Source organism: Aplidium turbinatum, chromosome 4 (genome assembly GCF_918807975.1).
Source record: "Aplidium turbinatum chromosome 4, kaAplTurb1.1, whole genome shotgun sequence".
Lineage (NCBI taxonomy): Eukaryota > Metazoa > Chordata > Ascidiacea > Aplousobranchia > Polyclinidae > Aplidium > Aplidium turbinatum.
This window is the reverse complement of record NC_137475.1, coordinates 12956633-12980309: the sequence shown is the minus strand read 5'-3', so window position 1 is coordinate 12980309 and position 23677 is coordinate 12956633. Positions and strand designations below refer to the sequence as shown.

At 38.9% G+C, this 23677-nt stretch overlaps 1 protein-coding gene across 1 annotated transcript in view; it reads right to left on the bottom strand.

The window, feature by feature from the left end:
* Nucleotides 1–7158, bottom strand: part of LOC145769385 (alpha-1,3-mannosyl-glycoprotein 4-beta-N-acetylglucosaminyltransferase A-like) — a 78627-nt gene extending 71469 nt beyond the window's left edge. The window contains exons 1-2 of the mRNA XM_082581002.1: nucleotides 6860–7158; nucleotides 6460–6645 (exon numbers count right to left, since the gene is read on the bottom strand). Of these exons, the coding sequence (XP_082437128.1) occupies nucleotides 6460–6645; nucleotides 6860–7066 (393 nt within the window). The 5' untranslated portion in view covers nucleotides 7067–7158. The remainder of the gene's footprint in view (nucleotides 1–6459; nucleotides 6646–6859) is intronic.
* Between the last annotated feature and the right edge of the window lie 16519 nt (nucleotides 7159–23677).

Below are 23677 nucleotides of genomic sequence, written 5' to 3'. Positions count from 1 at the left end.
TTTGTTTCTTTCAGATCGACCGACTGGTCACGAACCTTGACTGTTTGCTTCTTGTTTCTTGACATGTACATGGGGTTGTTCTGCTTCTTAACTGGTGCCCATAAGCTGACATCACCATTGATGCGTTCTGCAACATATCATACTCTTTGTAGAGCTGTTGTCCCTGCTCATCGACGGTCAGGATCTGTTTGATATTTTCTTGTAGAACACATGCGTGTGTGATGAAGTTATACAACTCATCACCTTCAACTGCGAATGGATTTCCGTGACTCAGTATGGTAGCTTTTATCTTGTCAACAGCTTCATGCTCTTTCCTGACAATGGCTGGTTGTACTTCATGGTGACTTTTTTGAAGAAGTGTCTCCAAACTGCTCTTTGAACTTTTCTGAGAGGCGCGACATCTTTGTGCAGCCAGGAAAAACCGTTGCCGGGCATTCGTGTTGTTAGAAATGCCAATTAGTTCAGAGCTGACTTTCATCATCTTGTTGAACTGCTCGCATGCACGATCTACACCAATGGACACAAATGGGATCTCACCTTTGGTAACAGACACATTGCCTTCTTGAAGTTCACACCAAGTCTCTGGGTGGTTGATCTTCAGTCATGCATATCTGCAATATACCATGGCCATAGGCGCTTGTACTTTATCCGATCTAGGGCTTATTTTGTTCCTCACCAGGTTGCAAATGGAGATTGAGATCTGCATTCCGGGATGCCTCGACAAAAAATAAGATCGTTTCCACACGGTGAACATAGTTCATCATTGACTTGAACATCGCATTAAAGGACTTCTCCGTTTCCCATGCTTTTGATTGCTGCGTCACAGATTCATTCCAGATAGTCATGAACAGTCGAGATGGATTCAGGACTAATGTTTCTGTTATCAGATGGTGATGTACATGCCTCCTGGACCTTATCTGCTGATCTTAAGCAGATAATCTTCAGATGTGGCTTCTCTGTGAAAAACTGATCCAAGGCCAGTTCATACAAAGCTATGTAAGTGTGGATGTGTGCTCGAAGAGTTCTCTTGTAGTGCGCACACTTGAGAACTTGTGTTGTGGTCGCAGATCTATACACATCGGCTTCGATCCAGGCATCCACAATCCCAGAGTTCTCTATGGAAGTTCCGAAAGCTCGTAGTGCAGCCATCACAGCATGTAGTTCACCCAGTCTGGAAACAATTTCTCTTTTCAGGTCGACCCGTGCGTCTAGCAACTGCACTGCCTTTTCGTTGAAGGCCATGCCGAAGGTTATCATAGTTGGGTACCCCTGCCCAACGACTAACGTTTTCAGCTGGGATACTTGTAGAATCACAGTCAGCATAGTAGGACACTCGTGAGCAACTTCAGGTAGCAGGGGCAGTGCATCAACGTGAGTGAGTGGTTGGCAAGATGAGATGAGTGACTTGTATCCTGCCCATCCGGGGATCTTGCTCTGTTCATCATTTTCTGTTGCTCTGGACAAAGTAGATCCTGTGACCCACCCTAACTGGGTCAGTTCATATGACTGAGCAACACCTGTTGTGTTGGCCTCAAACCTCCGAGCTCTGTTGTCAGGTTCTGGTTTTAGCTTGGCACATGGCTTAATGGGCACATGATATGGAAGGATTGATAAGTTCTTAGCTGCAGTAAGTTCGAGCTTTGGTGCGACCAGTTCTCCTGGAACATTTACTTTCTGATACACTGCAGTGATTGTTCCATGTGTGGTGCCTTTCCAGTAGGCGGACAACAAATATGAATAAATACTTTTTTGTAGGCGGTCAAATACGACGTAACACTGTATAGAAGTAGTAATGTAACGAAATATAATTTCGGCGGCCATTTTGAAAACCAATATGGCGGATAATTGCAAAGTGGTTAACGCTTGGTATCTAGGTATGCTTCTAATGGATTTCTTGACCTTAAAAACATAGAATTAGCATTTAGCATGTTTGATAAAGTTTCTAAGTTTATTAGGAGCCAAGATATATTAAAATATATATTTTGCGGAGGCCATTTTGAAAATTCAAAATGGCGGCCATGCGGACATCTCTGCAAATGTAATCAACGTTTTTCGGATTCCTCATGATCTAAGCTTTCCAAAAATGTATAGGTTTGCTAATCTCCAAAAATTTTGAACGAAATTACATAACGAACCTGACTATTAGGACTTGTATTGTAATAATAATTATGCCAGTACTTCGAAGCGAAGATGAAAAGAAGTTAAAATCACGTCATTTTTACAAGCTGTCATATAAAATGTAATGTATCATATGTAATGTAATTGTAATGAAAGAAATTAAGGCACGACAATTATGAACACCTACGAGATTAAATACGATTACGCAATTAAAACATTCAATGTGCAACATTATGAAACAGAAGTGATGACACAAAGGTATCCTGTAACATTAAATAACCGCAAACATAGGTTGTTTCCCAGCTCAAGCGTTTGAAAAAGGTAATGAAGCTTTGTAAAAAAAAAATTGGTTACCATCAGACCGACAAAAATTAAGGGTTACCCTCGGAAGTTCTCGAAATGTAACAAATCTAGATCTACAGTTTAAAATCAGCAACATTTGTTAATATGTTCAGAGATTGCTTTTTTTTATGTTGGTTGAGTAAGAAAAATTATTAAAGTAGCGTTAATACCTTAATGACCTTCAAGTACGTTTTAAGTATATTTAGGACTTAGCCTACATTGAAATGAAAAGATAGATTGTTTTATAACCACCACACAAGATACTTCACACCTACAAAGTTCTACCATGCGGACATTTATGTTGCTGCCGAACGTGAACAAAAAATTGCTACATGTCCTTGCTGCAGAAAAACGTATTTCAAAAAGTATAATCGCATTAATAAAGTTATACCATAGTTGTGATTCAAATTCAGGAAACAGCCAGAACGACTTCGCTCTGCGCAGACGCTATGATTACATTTTTAATAAAAAATAAGCTGATATCAATTTGATAAGCAACTTCCGGGTTACCACTCCCGAGATACATTTAAGAGCCCAGAACCACTTCTCTAACTACTATCACACTTCATTGACCTAACCAACCGGATAGAAAAAGGCGTGTGTTTCCAGCAGTAGATATAAGAGGTGGAAAGTTTTGTGCTCTGTAAAAACTGAGAAAATAATTGCAATATTCCATACGACGTAAAACACATTGCTCACTCAACTAGTCAACAATTTAATTAACCTATTTTCGTGTTAATACAAGTATGAGATAAATTGTGCATTGCAAAATTTTATCGAGTCATGACATTGCAATGAGGGCACAATCAGCTCACATCACAATCACCACATGCTAATAAATATAAAAACGGTTATAATTGTTCGTAAACAGTTGTTCGTAATATTAATTTTTCGTAAAACAATTCTTCATAAATCATTTCTTCGTATACATCAATGCTTCGTATAGGTGAATTGTTCGTAAACAGGTGATAGGTCAATTTTTCAAGTTATTAGTCAGGGGCGCCGGAAGCGGGAGAGAGCGGGGGGGGGGGGCAGGGAGGGCATCATGGAGGGGAAGGGGGGCAATGGTGCTCTTTTAAGGTCATGTAAGCTACTGCACATTTTGCAATATAACAATTTCTGCTATTCGGTTTTAGTCTAATTATAATTTTATTTTTGCCTCAAAATAATATTCACTGCACAAAATTCTGCAACACTGTAGGTTACATCATTATAAAATAGCATGATTGATGTCCTTCATTGTATACCGGACACTTGTATCATAACTCGATAGTGAGCTGATAGATGAGCATTATCGCTATATCTTATCTTAAAACTTTTTAAAAAATTGACCTTTCAGCAACAAAATTGCCCTTTTTCATAATCCTGCCCCTAGTCAAAAATCGTTTCGGCGCCCATGTTGTTACTTGTGCAGGACATTTCGTTTGAAAATGCTCAAATTTCCAATAAGTAGTTTCTTGCCCTTGTGCGTTAAGTGCACTATGGTCTTTGTAATAAAGCTGGCCACCACACAAAAGCTTTAGCTTTCCTTTTTCGCAGCGCACAAAGTGTAATGCCATTCTGAATCAGGGACTCTACACTCTGTCTGCTCGTCTACAGCACGTCACATCTCTAGCATATACGCTACCTTAATTAATTATTGTAACTGTTTATTGTAACTGTTTTACGAACAATTAGTATTACTGTCAATTGCATGCACGAAGAAATGCTTTACGAAGAATTGTGTTACGAAGAATTAATTTTACCAACAATTGTTTACGAAGAATTGTTTTACGAACAACTGTTTACGAAAAAAACGTCGGACACTTATAAAAAAAACAATGTCTTGTCATGTTGGGCTGTTTGCGTTATGAGTTGGTGGTATCGTGTTGACTGTAAGGTCGTTTCATAATAGCCTACTTTCTTTGGCAAAAAGTTGAATTCCAAAGGGAATACAATCAAATACATTTGCTTAAATCAAAACAAACTCAATCTGAATTGCTTAGAAACACTAATCTAATAACTAAATCACCATCTTTAAATTTCATAACTCTTTGTGTTTTGAGACTTCCATGCATTTCATTTTCGTCTCTATTGCATAATGAAGCATGATTGTTTGGATTTCATTGATGAACTAATTCTGAGGTGAAGGAACCACAGTTTGTTTCGTTTTAAAAAAAGCAGTGTGTGTCAAACAAGCCCAATGTGGTGTGCTATGCTCAAATGCGTCGAGTTTGAACAACTTGTATATGAACAAAGTACATGAGTTAATAAAATATGCCGTCTGAAAGTCACATTTGCGGTAAGTATTTTCCTCACTTTATCTAGGCTAAATATGGCTCCTATAGCCTATAGCTAGTAGGCTATATCGGAAAATGAATCAATGTTATCTGAAGTCAGAGCCAGGAAATGAATGGTTGATGGATTTAAAGCTATAGAGTCAAAGTTACAACTTGACAAGGTTTGAGTTAGAGCTTAAACTTGATAGCTTTGAAGCTAAACGTTTTTACATGAGGATCCTAGCACTAGCGTACTAAAACACAACAAAATGGTGGATTGGTAAAAACAAGCGGCCCTATGCGAAACTCAAAATGTAAACTGTTAAAGTAGACCATATCAAATTTCGGTTAAAGTAAGTGAAGATGAGCATGCACTGAGTCGTCTTCACAATTAGGGGTTTTCGTGTGAGGTGTGAGAAATACAATGAAAACCACGTTGGTCACAGCGGTAAACCATAATCTCTTCGTGGGAAAATTGTAACATAAGATTCCCGAATCCGTTCGTCTGTATGCAATGACCGAAAGAAATACTCTTCTGAAAACGTCTATTCAAGAATTGTATTTCTGTAAAAATAGCCTCAAGGCTGTCGAAAATGGGGTGCAACGCGATACACCACTAAAAAGTTGTCACTACAATACAAATTACTGAGATAAAGACGGAAATTTCGTCCAGCTGGCAAGCAAAAGCAAAACCGTTTTAATATGCGACCAACTCTTCAAGCAACAATTTTACAAATGAGAGAATAGATTGCAATATTCCAAACGCACGTAACCATCTTCTGTGACGTAATAATGATAAGCATTATGAAGCTATTCAAGCACCTGTTAAACCTGGCTTACACCATATCTCGTAATTCAAGATTTAACGATGATGTAATGCTTCACTGGTGTGACAAAGGTGATGCAATCTTTGCTTATTTCTAGCAATAGTCCATATGACGTAAGACGTCAGGTTCAGTAGACAACGGTTTTATGTGACGTTTGATTTGTACAAGCGATTGTCGGTAACACACGTAAAAACTTATATCCGTAACGCCACTCACCTGAGTTTATGTTTAGCCTACGTCACGGGTATTTTGCTGAGGGAGAAGGCCAACAATGCATTTAAATCTAACCCATTCGCTATACAATAAACTGCAACTACGTTTTGTAAAAGCTTACAGATAATAGTCACTAGTCAGTCTTACAGTACTTGGTTACAAACTTAAACTTTTTAAAATTTGTAAAAAAATTATATAGCCTACCGTAGTTTTCTCATTTTTGGGTGCAGGTTTGAATATTAATAGTTTTTAATAAATTTATGGTTAAACGTGCCAATAAAAAATGATTTTACTTAATAACTTATAACAATACGTATACTATTGTGATGAAATATGATTTCTTACGAAGTTGTCCGTCTAACCAAAATCATATCATACAAATAATGAAACGTCATTAATCTGGACAATGCAAAGCTTATTTGAAGTGTACTTTTCATTTGCTTGTCGTTTTGGTGGTTTATATCTCTCTACGCATGAGAAACGCTTCTTGATTATTTTCGTAACAGATGACTAAAAAAATCGTTGCAGCTGAGTTTTAATGTTCTTAAGGTGCAATAAGTATTGCACTTTTTGTAACAGTGGTATGACAGTGTTTTACGGCTAAGTAATAACTGTAGTCTTCACTCAGTAGTCAGTACGTAAGAAAGGCTGTAAATATAATATGTGACTGCAATATCGGCTGAATAGTATTTTAAGTATACCTTTACTGATGGAATTCCTATGATAAAATCAGCTGATCCGTTCAGCTTACCCTGCTTAAAAGCGGGTTTAGGTGATTTTACAGAATATTTCAAAGGAAAAGTCCAATCGATAAGATGTTCGTATTTGTCTGTCACTACTGGAACGCTTGTTGGTTGAGAGATTGCAACATCAGATTTTATTCCGTTCTGGAATAAATATATCAATAAATATAAAAAACATTTAAATGAAAATCCCTATTCTCTAGAAATGATCTTTCCCTGATTTTGTTATTTTCTTTGCTTGATGAAAGCTTCAACCTCTCCATTTATTCGATGCAGAGGCTACACTTCACAAGGTTAGTTGTCATCACAAAGTTGAATCAGCAAACCTAAGAGAAAGAAAAACGATAACTCAACTCACCGCAAAAAGGTTGTTCCTCAGACGATGGACGAAATCAACTTTTTCAGTTTTAGTTTTTGCGTTGAAACGTCGAATTTCAATTTTCTTGGTTAATTCTGTTGTATCCAATGGATGCTTTGTATATAAACCAAAATAACTGAGAAAAAGATGACAATAAGAGACAAGCAGTATACCAGACAGAAGATTTCGTATTCGCAGTACACGCATGTTGTGGATTTGGTAGATTGGGACCACACAGAGCAAATACCAACTTATAGCTTATTGTGCAAAGCTTTCATCAACGTCTTTAAGTCCATTGATACTTCTAAATTCAACAAATCTTAGATTATAAAATGTTTTGTCATACTATCAGAGACTGGAAGCTGTTAAAATTGATAACCGGCCTTATTTCCTATGTTTTATCAGTCAGCATGACTGACTTTATCAAATGACTAAACAAGGAGGCTTTGGTCGACTTTGGACACTCCTGCCTTAGAACATTTAAAAGTGAAAATATGAGATAAATCTCTAAAGGTGCTGTTCGGAGAAAAATAACTGTAGCCTACAAAAAGTTTTGGTTTTTGATATGAAATCTTTCAATGTTTGCCTTACCCTGGTCTGTTCTTCTTGCCAGCACAGCATTTTACCGAAAAAAGCGTCTCATACATTTCCGGTTTGCTTTCGCGGCTCGAAATCGTTATGAAGTCTACCGCAAGTAGAGACGAAGACACTAATTGAGTTAATTGAATTCCCAACCGAATTTGCTCATTGGCTGCTTTAAATAACAATGCTGCTGCAGCCTAATTGGAAACGAGTTTCCCCTCACTTTAGATAAGAAAGTTTGCTTACCCCTGTATTAGACTATAGTAGGCTAGGCTAGGTTACTAAGCTGAATTTCTGTACACACTGAACTCTGCGCTCGGCGACTGCATAAAGTCTAGTTCTCGCATCTGTTCTGGATGTGAAGACACGTGACAAGGAATTGGAACAGCAAACAGAGGGTTGGCTGTTCGAAAAATAGAAAAATGGAATTAGCAACAGCATGTTAGCCCTTTATCAAACATCTGAACACTCATTATCTTGTAGGCTACAACTCTAATTTTATGGTTTTTATTTATTGTCGCTCTTCAGCTGCTAACGTCTTTTAGCAATATTTAATTTTATTATCAAATTTTACGATGTCATCACATTATTACCCAATTTATTCTCACTGCGTTATTCAAGAACGCAATCGGTACCGTTTTTAAAGTCTTCGGTTTGACCCGACCTGGGATCGATCTCAGATCTATCAGCACCAGAGCTAACGGCAATAACCACTCGGCCAATGAGCTTTTCACTAAAGTACTGTAGATGAAATCAAATACGAAAGGCACAAGAGTGAATTAAACACGGCAAAGGAATTGAGACACAAGTTATGAAGGTTTGATCACACACAAAAAACATATCACGTAACAATTTAATTAACTACGTTGATCAGAAAAGAGGTACTTCCGACGCCTGTTGAGCAGGGGATTGTAAGATTTGATAAGCGAATCCTCGTGGACTTTTTAAACATTTTTTAAAATAAATACCTAATACCAATTTACTTATGAAGGCAATTAAGTTGGCTACCAAGTACAGTACCGTACCGCATTACTAAATTTAAAATAGCCTACCGACGCCCACCAATGGTTAAAAATGACTTACTGGACAAAAAAATTCATGTTTGCCAATAAATTTTGTTCAATAATTTTGACATAATTTTGACTGTTTCAGGAGTCAGGATAGAAGAACAATTTGGCAAATCATAATTACAGGACTGTTTCTGAGAAGGAAAACTATGCATTTACACAAACCTCGCTGACCATGAAGGACACAAAAATGATTTGATTGATTGCCGATGTCTTTATGCTCAGGCTGAGAAAGCTTTTTTTAGAGCTTAATCCTGACAGTTTCACATACTTTTGGGAGCTTTGAGCCACAGACGCAGGCCCATCACGAGATTGACAAATAGAAGTTTCCGGTTGTTGAAGTGCTGTTTGTAAATTATGTGCCGCTGAATGGAGAGGAGTCCTTGAAATGCGTTGCCCAATCGCATCCGGAAAGAGCCGAACTAGCGCTGCTTGATCTTTCGGTCTTTGTGCGCAAGGTCAGGCGCTTAACCACTCCAGCTGAGCTTTCACGGTAGGCAACTGATCTATCGGGGAGGTTTTGAACTTACATAATAAATTTGTGTCATTAACAAAACTAAAATAACTTTGCAATACTATGGTCATTAGAATGATATTTTCTTCTTTTTATTCTAATTTTTTTTTACCAATTTTGCCTTTTTAAATTTTATTTTATAGACATCCTTCAATCGATTTTGTCATCATAGCTTACGAGTCTGTTTTTTCATAAGTTAACATTAGTGTCATAACTTTGCATCATCATTGTCAGCCACTGTTGTTCCACTGCAGGACAAAGGCCTTCCCCATATCTTTATGATTTTGTCTGTTTTTGCACGTTTGTGTCCAGTGTTTGTCGAATTGGTAGAGTTCGTCTCGCCATCTTGTTTTCTGTTTCCCTCTTGCGTTTATTGTCAAGCGGTATCCAGTCAGTAGATCTTCTTGTCCATCTGTTGTCAGTTGTTTGCATGATATGTCCTGCCCAATTCCACTTTAAACTTTTTACTGTTTGAATGATATCTTTGATTTGTGTTTGTTATCGTATCCATTTAGCTGGTTTCCTGTCTTTCCATGTAATGCCTAAGAGCACTTTTTCATGTGATCTTTGCGCAGTGCGTAGTTTGAGTGTTAGTGCTTTCGTTAAGTTCCATGTGTCTGCTCCGTATGTCATTGTTGGGAAAATGCATTGATTATATACTTTTCTTTTCATTGAGATCGGTAATTTACTTTTAAATATTGAGTTCGCTCCTCCAAATGCCTGCCAACCAAGCGTAACTCTTCTTTTAATTTCTTCTTCTTTATCAGGTGATGTGGTTACTATTTGGCCAAGGTATGTGTATTTGTTTACGTTTTGGAGATTGGCTCCACCTAATGTAATGTAGAGGTTTCCTTTGACATGGTGATTGAACATAACTTGTGTTTTAGGCAAATTCATTTTGAGACTGACCTCTTTGCTTGTCTCGTCGAGTTCAGTCAACATTGTTTGGAGTTCATTGGGTGTTGAAGATATCAAAATGATGTCATCAGCAAACCTGAGATTGGATAGGTATTCGCCATCTACTTTGATACCGTTTTCTTCCCAGTTTAAATTTTAGAAAATTTCTTTTAAGCATGCTGTGAAAAGCTTAGGAGAGATGGTGTCTCCTTGCCTAACACCTCGTTTAAGTTGAAATTTGGCTGAGTCTTTGTGTAGTCTGATGAAGGAAAAGCAATTTTGATAGATGTGTTGAAGGATATTGATATATGTCTGGTCAATTGCTTGGTTTCTGATGGCTTGTAGCACTGCAGGGATCTGTATTGAATCAAACGCTTTACTGTAGTCAACAAAGGCAAGGCAGAGAGGCAAGTTGCATTCATTTGTTTTTTTGATTATTTGGTTGGTTGTTTGCAGATGATCTATGGTGGAGTAGCCGCTTCTAAATCCAGCTTGTTCTCTTGGTTGACATTCATCTAGTTGATTAGCTAGCCTATAGGAAAGGATTTTGGTGAAAAGTTTGTAGACACTACTAAGTAGACTGATTGGTCGGTAATTGTTCAGATCTTTGTGATCTCCTTTTTTGTGAAGCAAGATCATGATAGCAGTATTCCAAGCTTCCGGAGTCTTTCCCTGCTGAAGGCATTCAGTAAAGAGGTTAGCTAGTAGGGTGGGTCGCGAAATGGACTTGTTCACCAAATCGAAAACCTCAAATGGTTATTTGAAAATAGGCCCAAAAAAGGACTCCATGCCAAATCTGAGCTCATTTGGTCTAGGCATGGCTTGCGAAACTGCATTTAAAATTTCCCAAAAATCCTGATTTTTCCGGAAAAATGCCATTTACCATTTTTTCTCCAAAACTTGAAAAAAAAATTCTGTCACACTATATTGATGAAATGCATGCCCTTATACAATTTAGATGTCATTGTACTCCTTTAAAGGCCAATTCAACTAGGATTATGTCTCAAAACTACTTGTTTGAAAATGTGAAAAAAAGGCCAAATATGCATGATGACGAATACAATTGAAATAACGTGTATTTGTATTGTATACTGCAGTGTATTATACTGTATACTAGTGTGTATAGGCTAAAAGTATACAGTATAATTGATTAAATGCTTTATTGCATCACACATTTAAAGCATTTTCTCAATTGTTCGAAGTTTTGTACCATTTAAGCTGAATTACATAGAAACATATTATGCAAAAGCATCTATGAAAGCAGTTCGGCTGCAGTCAGTCAATTCATTCATCAATGGTTGCTCCATCACAACTGCCACTTTGGTGCACAAATGAAATGAAATCCTTCTTCGAATCAGATATTGGATGAATGGCTCTTGAATTAAGGTTCGACAGAATTTGGCCCTCCCTAGTACCTCAAGGTTGGCCTTCACATTACCAACACGACCATGTTCACTAACGTACAACCGGCAAACTCTGGAGGCCAAAGTCAACCATCGAACATGGTTTAAGGGGCAGATATTGATGATCTCTAGTCGGGCTGGTACAGATCCATTTCGAATAGCTGCACAAACATCATACAGATACCGTTGATCATCCGATAAATCATAGACAATCTCTTGAGGTAGTTCTCGGATAGGTTGGGCATTCTCGATCGGTTGGAAATTGATATCAATAGGTAGGTATTCAGCAGACTTACAAAGCTGCCCAATAAGTCCTTTGAATGACCTATTGACCTATCACCGGTAGTTTCTCCATCAAATTTGATAAAAAGATGCCGGAATGGCAACTCATTCATGTGCAGCATACATATCACTTATCAGCCAGACAAGCCGATGGTCCGAATGCTTTTCTTATAATGCAATAACCCCGCCATGCATTCCAAAGTTAACATTTGTTGAGTCACATCTGATGAACTTCAAACTGGTCAGCCAATTTTTTTCTTTTAGGGCAGCCGATAAGAATTGCTGAATGTCCTTACTCTGTCCGCTTTGAGGAGTGAAGTGAGTTAGGTACCTGCCACCAGGCTGTTTCACTACAGAATAATGTTGTTCTTTGGCCACGTGCTTGCCGCTGCTTCCTGGTCGTGGAACAAGTGTTTGATCTTTACGGCCATCAAAATACACATCCTGGACCAAAGCCGGGCACACTGCGATGGAATTGCAATCCACATTTTTATTTCTAAGATATTCCTTATCTCTTTGGATTTTACTCTTATCAATTATTTGTGAAGTATCATCTTCCGTAACGATGCCGATATCAACTAAGAGAACGGTACATATCACTGCTGTTGCTCGAATGGACACATCATATCTTTCACCTTCGCGTACAGTATTTTCAAAAATCTTCTTTTGTGAAGCCAATCGAGAACTTGATACGTTTTCGGCATTGACAGTTCTGGCGTATCAGCAACAACATCCCTAAATGAAGACGTAACAGAGGAAACAATTGACGACGAGTCATCGGTATCATCAGTATTAGTAGAGTCTCCATGAATGTCACTGGCAAATGTGCTGCAATGTGCAGCTGCGGATCTAGATCCTTTCTTTGCTTGTTTCCGTACTTGCTCTCTTAGTGCTGCAGTTCCAGTTGGATCGACACTTTGAATTTGAGAACTTGAGCGACCACTATCCCTTAACCGCTGATCCCACACAAAATGCAGATCAATCAATGGTATTTGATCCTCTTTTGGGCACTTGCATTTGATATGAGCTTTCATATCACATCCACAATTGTGTCCTTTTGAAGTAAAGTTAGTCCGTTTTTTCTTGGTGAGATGGTTTCTTTTGAGATCTTCATATTCTTTAAGGAGCCTAACCAATTTGGTTTTCATAGTCTTGTCTGGAATTAGTGGAATATTGGTACAGATTTTGAGGTTAATTGATTTTACATCTGACATTATTTGTGAAAGGACAGCTTCTTCGTCCCCATCCCCCAGGCATCTTTCCCTAAGAAGATTCACTTTCTTCAAAATATCCTTAGATATTAGAAGTTGTGCCTAGGGTAGCTCTCTAGAAGGACCAACGATCGGGCATGCATTTTTTCTGGTTATTTTCAATTTTGACAGCATTGTAATCAGTCTACATTAACACTACCTCTCTCTTACAGTATAATTTTGTGAATGATGCAATATTGCATAATTTAGCAATTTTTTCACATTTTAAAGCAGTTTTTAACATAATCATGAGGTGAATTGTGACCTTGAAAAGGGTATAGTGGTATCTAAAATGTATAAGGAGATGCATTTCACCAATATTGGATCACAGAATAATTGTTTTTAAGTTCTGGATAAAAAAATAATAAATGTCATTTTCGCCCAAAAGTCTATATATTTGGAAATTTCAAATGCATTTTCGCAAGCTATTTCTGGTCCAAATCAGCTCAGATTTGGCATGGAGTATTTTTTCGGGCCTATTTTCACATATCCATTTGAGGTTTTTGAATTGGTGAAAAAGTCCATTTCGCGACTCACCCTAATATATTAGCTAGCCTTTTCAGTATGGTCTCTCCAGTATCTTTTAGAAGATCATTAGTGATGTTGTCTGGTCCTGGAGCTTTTTGTGTTTTTAGAGCATCAATAGCATGTTTCATTTCAGAAACAGTTATTGGTGGTTCGTGGTTCGTTGCTATTTTTGGCTTTGGTATTTTGGAGAGATTCTGCTGATTCTTGTTACTGCTGTAAATTCTTTTGATTTTTCAACAATTCGATCTTGATTGTTCGTGATTTTTCCGTCTTCTTCTTTTATAGCTGTTATTTGGCTTTTCCCTTGACTTAGTTTTTTCTTTGCAAAATTGAATCCTCTACCTTGTTTAATAGTTTCATCAATCATTTTCATGTTATGGGATCGAATGTCCATTCTTTGGTTCTTTTTGATCAGTTTGTTTAGTTCTATCTATAACTTTGCATAGCACACTAAAATGTTAGAGTAGGCTACTTATTTCATATTTGCTTTTAGAAGGATTCCACAATATCTTTTTCACAAGGACAAATTTTTCAAACATCACTCCCGTGATTTTGGTAGACCTAATATGCGCCATTTTGTCGAAAATGACTTTTTTGCATTTTTCTACGTTTAAAGACTTCATGCATCTCCTGACAAAAATTTGTGCCCTAATATAGTATGGTTTTCGAGATAATTGGTGGGTAAAACCTAACGTATTCTAATTTGTGCAAGAATAATTTTCTGAAACCTAACATATTCATCTACTCCAATCACATAACAGGATCTCGTCACGTGACAGCCATAATTTCAGAAGCAATTGCAGCAGGGTATTTCACAACATCTTACATCTCTTGAGTTGCATGAAGCGGATTTAAAAGCGTTTGATAAAGTAGATTGGGCGAAAATGTTGTCAAGCACTAAGTAAGCTTAATTATGTAGGCTAGCCTAAAAATGTCCATCCGAACACACTAGCTTTTCTTTTCATTAAATGCCGTATCATTTACGTCTCGCCGATCAGTTTGATTTTTCGAAGCCTACTAGTGTAGGCTACTGATGGCTTAATTGACTTTAAAGGTAAAGGTCCCATACTCAGATACTGAGCTTTGGGGAATGAGAAGATAAGGTTCTCATTATACTAAGCCTTCGGCACTATGGAGAGTAAGGTGGCCAATTCCTTTCTCTCGGCCGCCTTTACTTCAGAAACTACGCCCACCCAATTTATTACACCCTGGGTAGAGGTGAGCGGTGTTTTTCAACAACCAGCTGAAGCCGGGAGTCGAACCAGGTTTGCATAATTGGAAAGCCAACGCCTTATCCGTTGCGCCATCCCACCGCCATTTGACTTTACGGTACGCTAAATAACTTAGCTAGCATATGATTATTAAGATTTTAAAGCAGAGACCCGGGAGTACGTCGCTACTCAGTGTGTTTGGTCATTTTTGATCAACCGCCCCAGATGCTGTGTAGCCAATGAGCCAATGTAGTACGGTAGCCTTAAATCAGGGGTGCGAACCTTTTTGCGGTCGCGGGCCACTTTGTCAATTACACATGAGTTATCGGGCCACACAACTTAGCGCTTGTCAAAATTCTATGACGTCATAGATTGGAATCGACCAAAAATACAAGGTGAAGTTGGCGAATAGTGTCTGTGTTTTAACAACTTTGCCTTGTAGCTTTCCTATTTTCTAACTTTAAACCTTGAAAGTTAGTGTTTAGGGCAAGAAAATAGCAAAGGAAAGGTGTACCAGTGAATGCATAAAACAGCTTTGAGATGTCTTTTGTCTTTAACGCATGAGCGATTGTCAAATCGTTTTGCGGGCCTCACAAAACTCTTTGACGGGCCGCAGGTTCGTCACCTCTGCCTTAAATGAAGGCATGGTTATTAAGTAGGCTACCAGCAACTAATTTTGAGTCAGCGATAGCCTTTAACCTAGCAGGCTTTTGTGATATCAGCAAAGTCATCTAGAGATTACAGTGATGAAATGATACCCAGTTCTAGGAGAAATCCAGAGGCTTACCGGTACTTTAGGTTTGATTTAGGCTTACAAAGCCAACATAGTGTGGTCAAAGTCAACATTTAGCTTATACGAGGCTTTGTCATACAAAAACATAACATTAAATAAGCCAATAAGGCAGTTAAAGTCAACATCGAGAGTATATATTAGGTTTTATCGTACAAACCTAATACTTTTTTTTATAACTAGTTATCTGGCAAAACCAAATATACGCCATATTTTCATAAACAAACAAACACCTGGCTCAACTTTCATTCTTAAAAACTTTGTTTGGTTGTCCGCTCCAGCCTTCCAAAAGTCAACTTCGAGTGTTTTACCTTGTTAATTTTACAGCTATAAACACAAAAAGTCGTTATCTCGAAAACTTGAAAATGGCGAATATTAGGTTGTGACAAATCACGGGAGATCACTGTTCATCATTTTGTTCCTTCCTCGTATGGAGGGTTGGATACAATGCGCCATTGTTCTCGACCATGAGCTGTGCTCACGGTCGAGATTTTCACTGTTACTGTTGTACTGATTTTCACTGTTATAGAAAATCATTTATTGGTTGGGCGGTTATAGTCAAATATAAAAGACACTTCCACGTTTTTTAACCAGAATCCTTATTGACATAAAAAATAGACAAAAGCAACCAAAACAAGTCTACATTATTTAACATTTTCTGGAGATAAACCCGCAGACTCCTTATTAAAGTCTTTGTCTTTTCTAAGCTTGCCTTAGAGCAGACATGTGCAACCAGTGGCCCGCGGGCCGCACTGCGGTCCGCCAGGTTGTTCCGTGCGGCCCGTGTGGTGGTCAGAAAAATCTTAGAAGCTCATACTAGCCTGCATACATGCTAGCCTGCCTAGAAGCTCATACTAGATGCAGTTTACATCAAAGCAATGGAAATTTTCGCACGCTGTGTACAGAAATATTGCGCTTTGTGATGCAAGAATGCTGCGGTGCATAATTTCGCAATGGCATTGTACTACAGTAGCCTACTGTATTTGTACAGTACCGTAGTAGCGTAGTTGATACTTGATGGAGTTGTTGGTGCTACATAGATAGTCTACTGTTGAAAATGATTTGGTGAACTTTTATAAAAACTGTATTAGGGGCAGGCCCGGATTTAGGGGGGGGCAGTTGCCCCGGGCCCCCCGACTTTTGAAGGGCCCCCCTATATGGAAAAAATGTGATTTTGTGTTATTTTTTCCTTTTGGCCTTTAAAGTTTCTGCAAAATGCTGTGCAGTACTTGACTGATGCTACTGAAGACGTAGAGGGGGTGTTTCGCGCCGTAGGCTTGAACAATTTTTTTGCACGGGAGCCCCCCGATCTAAAAGTGCCCCGGGCCCCCATCAGCTAAATCCGGCCCTGATTAGGGGGAAGCATCAGAATCTTGTCGACCATGCCTTAAAACCATTTCGCTTTTTGGAAGCACATATTGATGTGAGCAATTTTTCTCTAAGATGAAATATTGCAAAGGAAAGCAAAGAGGGCAACTATCGGACCAACATTTGAAAAATCAACTTCGAGTTGCTTGTAGTTCTGTGAAAGCAAATATTCCAAAAGTTTGCAAAGATCTGCAACAGCAAAAATCACATTAGCCTAATCTGTAGTTAAATACGCTTGACTGAATTTAGTTTCCTGATTTTCCATCGACAATTATTCACAGTTTTTAAAGAAACTGTCGCACAAGTGTGTCGTGGACTCATGGGCGCCGATCCCTATAGGACAGCGGGGACATGTCCCCACCATCTTTTTACATGTCCCCACCATCTTTTTACATTATTTTTATAACGTAAAAGGGAAATTATTAACCGAATGTCACGATTTTATTAGTCAGACCATGGCCACCTAAAGATACGGCCTGATTTGTCACATTTTGCAGAAATTTTCATGTTTTTCTAACTTTGAGCGAACGTTTAAATAAATTTTTCTAAAAATTATATTCTTACGCTTTCTTTATTCTTTTCCCCAGATGACACAATAGGTTTGAACATTCTCACATGTTGAAAAACAAAGAAAATTTGATTTCGAAAATTTTAGTCAGACTGTTAATTTTCAATAACAGTCTGATTTTGCGTTTTTCAACTTACTTTTTTTCATTTACTACTGCTTCCCCAAGGCAAAAAAAAAGTTTTATGTCATTAGGAAACCGCAAAAAGTAAAAACATCTCAAAAAATATCAGTCAAGCACTAGGAGTAGCTGTAATCAAAATCTGCAAAATGTGACAAATCAGGCCGCATCTCCAGGTGGCCATGGTCAGACGTTGTTTAAAATCTATTGAAAGGAGGGAACAACATTTTGTTATATGCGAGGAAACCCCGACCGTAGTAGAAATGTTTTATTATGCGGGGAAATTTCTCATTTCACCAGCCAGCTCGTGTTCAGCTGAACGGTCATTTTCAACTTCGCGACTTGTCAAAACTTGGTTATGATCTACCATGACACAGGAACGGCTAAATCATGCAATGGTCTGCCATGTGCACAACAAAGTTTTGAATTCGCTCAACCTCCATGACTTCTCCAAGGACTTCGTTTTTAATTAGCCGGAGACTCGTTGCCAAGTGTTTGGACGTCTGTTGTCCAATGTTGACACTGACAATTAAATATATAGGCTATACATCGCATTAGATCCTAGCCTACCTACTGTAAGCTTATTTGTTTGTCAGAACAGACCCCCGATTTTTCTAGCTCGTTTTGCTCGACGCCCCTTTCTACCTTTGCTAGTAAATGTCCCCACCAATTTTAGAGAGCGATCGGCGCCCATGCGTGGACTGCAATAACTCTATTTCTTAACTACATAAACTACGTTTACAAGAAAGTACCGTAGTTTTATGATAAGCTTACTATTTTTTTTCTGAAAATGTCTTGTGGCCCGCGTTGTCATTCAAAATTTTGTATTTGGTCCTCCAGTGAAAAAGGTTGCACATACCTGCCTTAGAGTCTTAGACGATGGAGGATATCGTCTGAGGCAAGGTCACAACTTTAATGTTAACTTCTTCCAATAGTATTTGCTTATAAGGAACCAGGGGCGGCGCCAGCCAAAAATGAGTGGGGTGGACAAAAATATTTTGAGGTAATATGAACAAAAGAATAGAATGGGGCCAAACGCTCCCATACATTTCCTCTGCGGTCCATAGAATTGCCAACTACGATCTTTATGTTAGCAAGCTTGTCGTTATTTTATGTCATGGAGCTGCTGCAATGATAGGCGGCCTCATAAAAATTTATTGGGTGGCCCCTTAAACAGAATTTTAAAAAACCTGGCTATTACCGGTACCTAATAATACCCATTGCCATAGGTTAAGAACAGAGATGTAGCCTACGTATACGCCGCAAATTCTACGCCGCAAGTATGCGGCGTAGACTTTTTGTTTACGCTAACGCTTGCGGCCACATTTTTTTGGATAGTTTGCGCTTGAGGCTACGCCGTAAAGTTTTCGCGGTTTTTTAGCGCATAGCGTCAACGCATAGGCTACTTTTTAATGTCTTTTTTTTGCTACAACACGCTAATACCTTCCAGCGCTGCAGTTGAAAGAACGTTTTCAATGGGCAAAGACATATTGGAACCAAAACACAGCAAAATGTCTGATGAACACTTTCAGATGCTTGTGTTTCTTCGTGGAAATTCAAAATAAAACTTGTTTGTTTCGAGTGGTTTATACCGTGTGAATGTTTGGCACCTAGCAAACAAAATTAGTTTACGCTAATGTATGCGCTGACGCCGCCAAATTTTTTTCCAAGTTACGTTGACGCATACGGCGCATGGTTTTTCAAACGTTTGCGTTAACGCTGACGGCGTCAATATTTTTTGTATGCGCGTACATTACTGATTAAGAATCACTGCACTAAAGTTTTATTTTGCGCTCGCAGGTCAGTTGAAAAGCTTTCACCATTTTTGAGGACCAGTGTTGTCGGCAATGTCTCGCTTACTGCTGATCTGCACCAGATGTTCAAGTCTTTGTAATGATGGCAGGTCGCAGATAATAGTTTATTGTCTTATTTTGCTGTGGATACGTTCACAAGATGCCACAGTCATGGGAAAAGTAGCAACAGTAGCAATAATTTGAAACAAATCGCTGTACAAATGATTTAAGATCGTTTTGTCCACACAATTTCAAAAGTGAAGGTAGACACAACCACACGGTCCACTTTGGTGCTTTTCAATTTCTAGTTTCCACTTGTGACAATTAGCTGACCCCAAAAAAGAAGATCCTATTGCTGCCCAACCTGATTTTCATGGAAATTATAGAATTTGACTAAATATTCAACTTTAGGCAAATTTGATGGAGGCATGTGCGTGTAATAAAATGCAGCTGCATTTGACATTAATTCACATGTTTGATCCGAGTAGCCTAACGCTTTTTAAGTTCATTCAGCATTCTGTCAAAGGATAAAGAAAAATCTTGTCTTAACTAGGCTCTGTAATGGATTCAGATTCACTCCACGGAAGGCTGTTGCAACCTATCAATAATATCTGACCATCTCGGAAATGGCTTGGTGGGTAGCGGTATCGCTTAGCCGGCGTAGTGGTTTCACTGGTAATTTGATTTCTATCCGCAAACAGCGATGTGTTGAAAACCAATTTGGCAAAATCTTCCTCTGAACGCAGTGAGTCAAATGCTCTTGTCAAGTCGTTGATAGCAGCAACCCCAGTGGTGAGATCCATTTCTTCACTTTTTAAATAATCTGAAGCCTGTTTACTTAACGAAAAGCATTTATGAAGAATTAGACTAGCAGTAACAAATTCAGTTTGTGTGAAGAAAGGCGTTCTTCCCGGCTATCAGCACAAGGCTGATTACTCACTAGCACAGCGAGCTGCAGTGACGCTTCGCTAACCAGAACGGTGTAGCTTCCACGCCAGCCATTGAGACCTCCAATTAAACGTTTAAGTTATTTTGGCAGCCGATTGTAGCATCGAATAGACAGCGATAGACACGTGTTTCGCCCATGAGGCTGGGCTCATCAGTATCGCACCGTATTCTTGCCACTTGAGTAATCGACCGCCGCTTTACCAGTCAGTTTAACTCTTATCTTTGTGGAAAGAAAGAGCCAACAAAACCAGCAGGTGCCAGGGGTAGGTCAATGTGAAGAAAGGCGTTCTTCCCGGCTATCAGCACAAGGCTGATTACTCACTAGCACAGCGAGCTGCAGTGACGCTTCGCTAACCAGAACGGTGTAGCTTCCACGCCAGCCATTGAGACCTCCAATTAAACGTTTAAGTTATTTTGGCAGCCGATTGTAGCATCGAATAGACAGCGATAGACACGTGTTTCGCCCATGAGGCTGGGCTCATCAGTATCGCACCGTATTCTTGCCACTTGAGTAACTTAAACGTTTAATTGGAGGTCTCAATGGCTGGCGTGGAAGCTACACCGTTCTGGTTAGCGAAGCGTCACTGCAGCTCGCTGTGCTAGTGAGTAATCAGCCTTGTGCTGATAGCCGGGAAGAACGCCTTTCTTCACATTGACCTACCCCTGGCACCTGCTGGTTTTGTTGGCTCTTTCTTTCCACAAAGATAAGAGTTAAACTGACTGGTAAAGCGGCGGTCGATTACTCAAGTGGCAAGAATACGGTGCGATACTGATGAGCCCAGTCTCATGGGCGAAACACGTGTCTATCGCTGTCTATTCGATGCTACAATCGGCTGCCAAAATAACTTAAACGTTTAATTGGAGGTCTCAATGGCTGGCGTGGAAGCTACACCGTTCTGGTTAGCGAAGCGTCACTGCAGCTCGCTGTGCTAGTGAGTAATCAGCCTTGCGCTGATAGCCGGGAAGAACGCCTTTCTTCACATTGACCTACCCCTGGCACCTGCTGGTTTTGTTGGCTCTTTCTTTCCACAAAGATAAGAGTTAAACTGACTGGTAAAGCGGCGGTCGATTACTCAAGTGGCAAGAATACGGTGCGATACTGATGAGCCCAGCCTCATGGGCGAAACACGTGTCTATCGCTGTCTATTCGATGCTACAATCGGCTGCCAAAATAACTTAAATTCAGTTTGCTTGATGCGGAACAAACATCCAGTAGATACACCATTACCTTCGTTTGACATTTGTTGGAACATTGACAGCAGTGCTGGATATAGGCTACATTAATAACAACATCCAGATCATCTGAACGTGCAGACCAATGAGACCATCTAGTAGCCTATCAGATAACGAGTGCAATGCAATTTTTCCAGACGTGATTCCATCCTTTTTAAAATGCTCTTTATACAAAAAAATGTATCTTGGGAGAACAGTCCATAAAGTTGTAGATTTTACCAATTGTTTTGACTGTCGCTACGTTTTCAACACTGTGCCCAAGCGCAAGATTTAGTCGGTGTGCAAAACAATGAAAATATACCGACGGTTTGGCACCCGCTGCAATTAGGTGTTGCTGTGCACCTTCATCCTTGCCTGACATGTTGGTGGCCCCATCAAAACCTTTGCCTATTAGGTCTTACAAAGCTTGTGTCTCAGCTGTGATAAAAGCCATCACCTCAAAATGGTAAAATTAGACTACAATCAATCAATACAATAGAGCGATAACCATGAAGATTCTTTATTTCTTCGTATGTCAATGCTGCAACAGTAATTCATAAGTAAGAAGTTGAAATTAATTTATGACGCAGTCACTAGGCCCCCCTAACCCCCTGCATACACCCCCCAAGTTTTCTCATCGGATCTCGACGAATTACAAAATTGACCATAAATAGAAGTGGGGTGGACATGTCCACCCCAGTCCCCCCCGTGGCGCCGCTACTGTAAGGAACTAGGCTATATTGTCATCAATCAGTTCCTGAAACTGACTAGTTTGCTTCCTTCGTAGTAACACAATCATAGCAACATCAGTCAGCGCTTTCCAGTAGGAAAATGTATCTTTTGTAAATTTACATTATACTGTAATATGAAACCAAGGAACTTTCAGAAATAATTAATTAAACTACCATTCAACGTTTTATAGGCAGAGAAAACTTTTTCTCAAACCGTAGAAAATGCACTCTGCAATGCTTAATGCAGATTTATCTGTGGATTTCCATCACGCATTGAAGCGGTGATCTGATAATGAAATTTTCTACGGTTTGAGAAAAAGTTTTCTCTGCCTATAAAACGTTGAATGGTAGTTTAATTAATTACATTATACTAGTGGCAAAAGCTATGATGGCGCGAAGCAAAAAAATCAACCTGTTTGTTGTCGCTTTTACTTTCACCAGATGAAAGTTGCAACTAGTATTAGAAACGATAATTGTCCAGATAAACACCCAAACTTTTCAGTATTCAGCTATGATGTCTGTTACGTATCAAACGTCGACAAATTTTCGGTCTAGATTGGTTTATTTTGAAATTTTCAACAACTGTACCTATCTATTGTATGTTATGTTGCCGCTTGCACTTATTGCAACTCGAAGCTCAAGGTAACACAATTCATGAACAGCTCTGACAATTAGCCTTTTTTCAGAATATTAGCTGAGTAACTTCACAATCACAAATGTCTGCAACCTTATTAGTCATTACATTAGAAAAAGTTCATTGATAAGCTTATAAAACTCACTGTTTTGATCAAGTAGCCTACCGATAGTTTAAATCATGATGAAACTTAATCTGAATTCGTGAGGAAAAAATATAACTCTTCTGAAACTCCTTCTATGCTATATGCTCAAATAGCAAATTAATCGCTTTTTACGTGGTTAAACGTCTGCAGTCTTTTAATCAGTGTAAAGTAGGCTACGACTAGTTTGCTGTCTGGGTGGGAGTTGGAAAAGTTTGACTTTTTCCTTGATGGTCAAAAACAACACCAAACTGAACTGAACCGCATTTCATCATCAACACAACTGAACCATTAGCTCAGCTGTAACCTGTAAGTTCAAACAATTTGTGTTACCGAGTCAGGATGTACCAGTGGCGTAGCTAAGGAATGTGCCGCCCGGGGCGGATTCAGATTTTACCGCTCCTTCAAGAAAAAGCATGTGAAAATAAAATGCGTTTTTTTATCAGCACTGAAATACGCAACGGGCTTTTTTCAATTTGCGGTGTAACGTCAGACGAACGTAGCCTACCATTATAATTTAGTAATATACTGAATGCAAAAGCACAAAAACTGCTGCAGAATTAAAATAATCAATTTGTAACCTTTTACAAGGCTACACGCTACACTGTTAAAAAATTTTACTGACATTTTACAGGCAGCAGAAAAACATCATTCGATGTTTACAGATTACTTATAGTTTCCCTGTATTTCAATTAGCCTACTACATATCTTACTCTGTAAATTTACAGACTGAAGCTATTTCTGAATAACGCACATCACTGTAAAATTACTGTGCGCTTT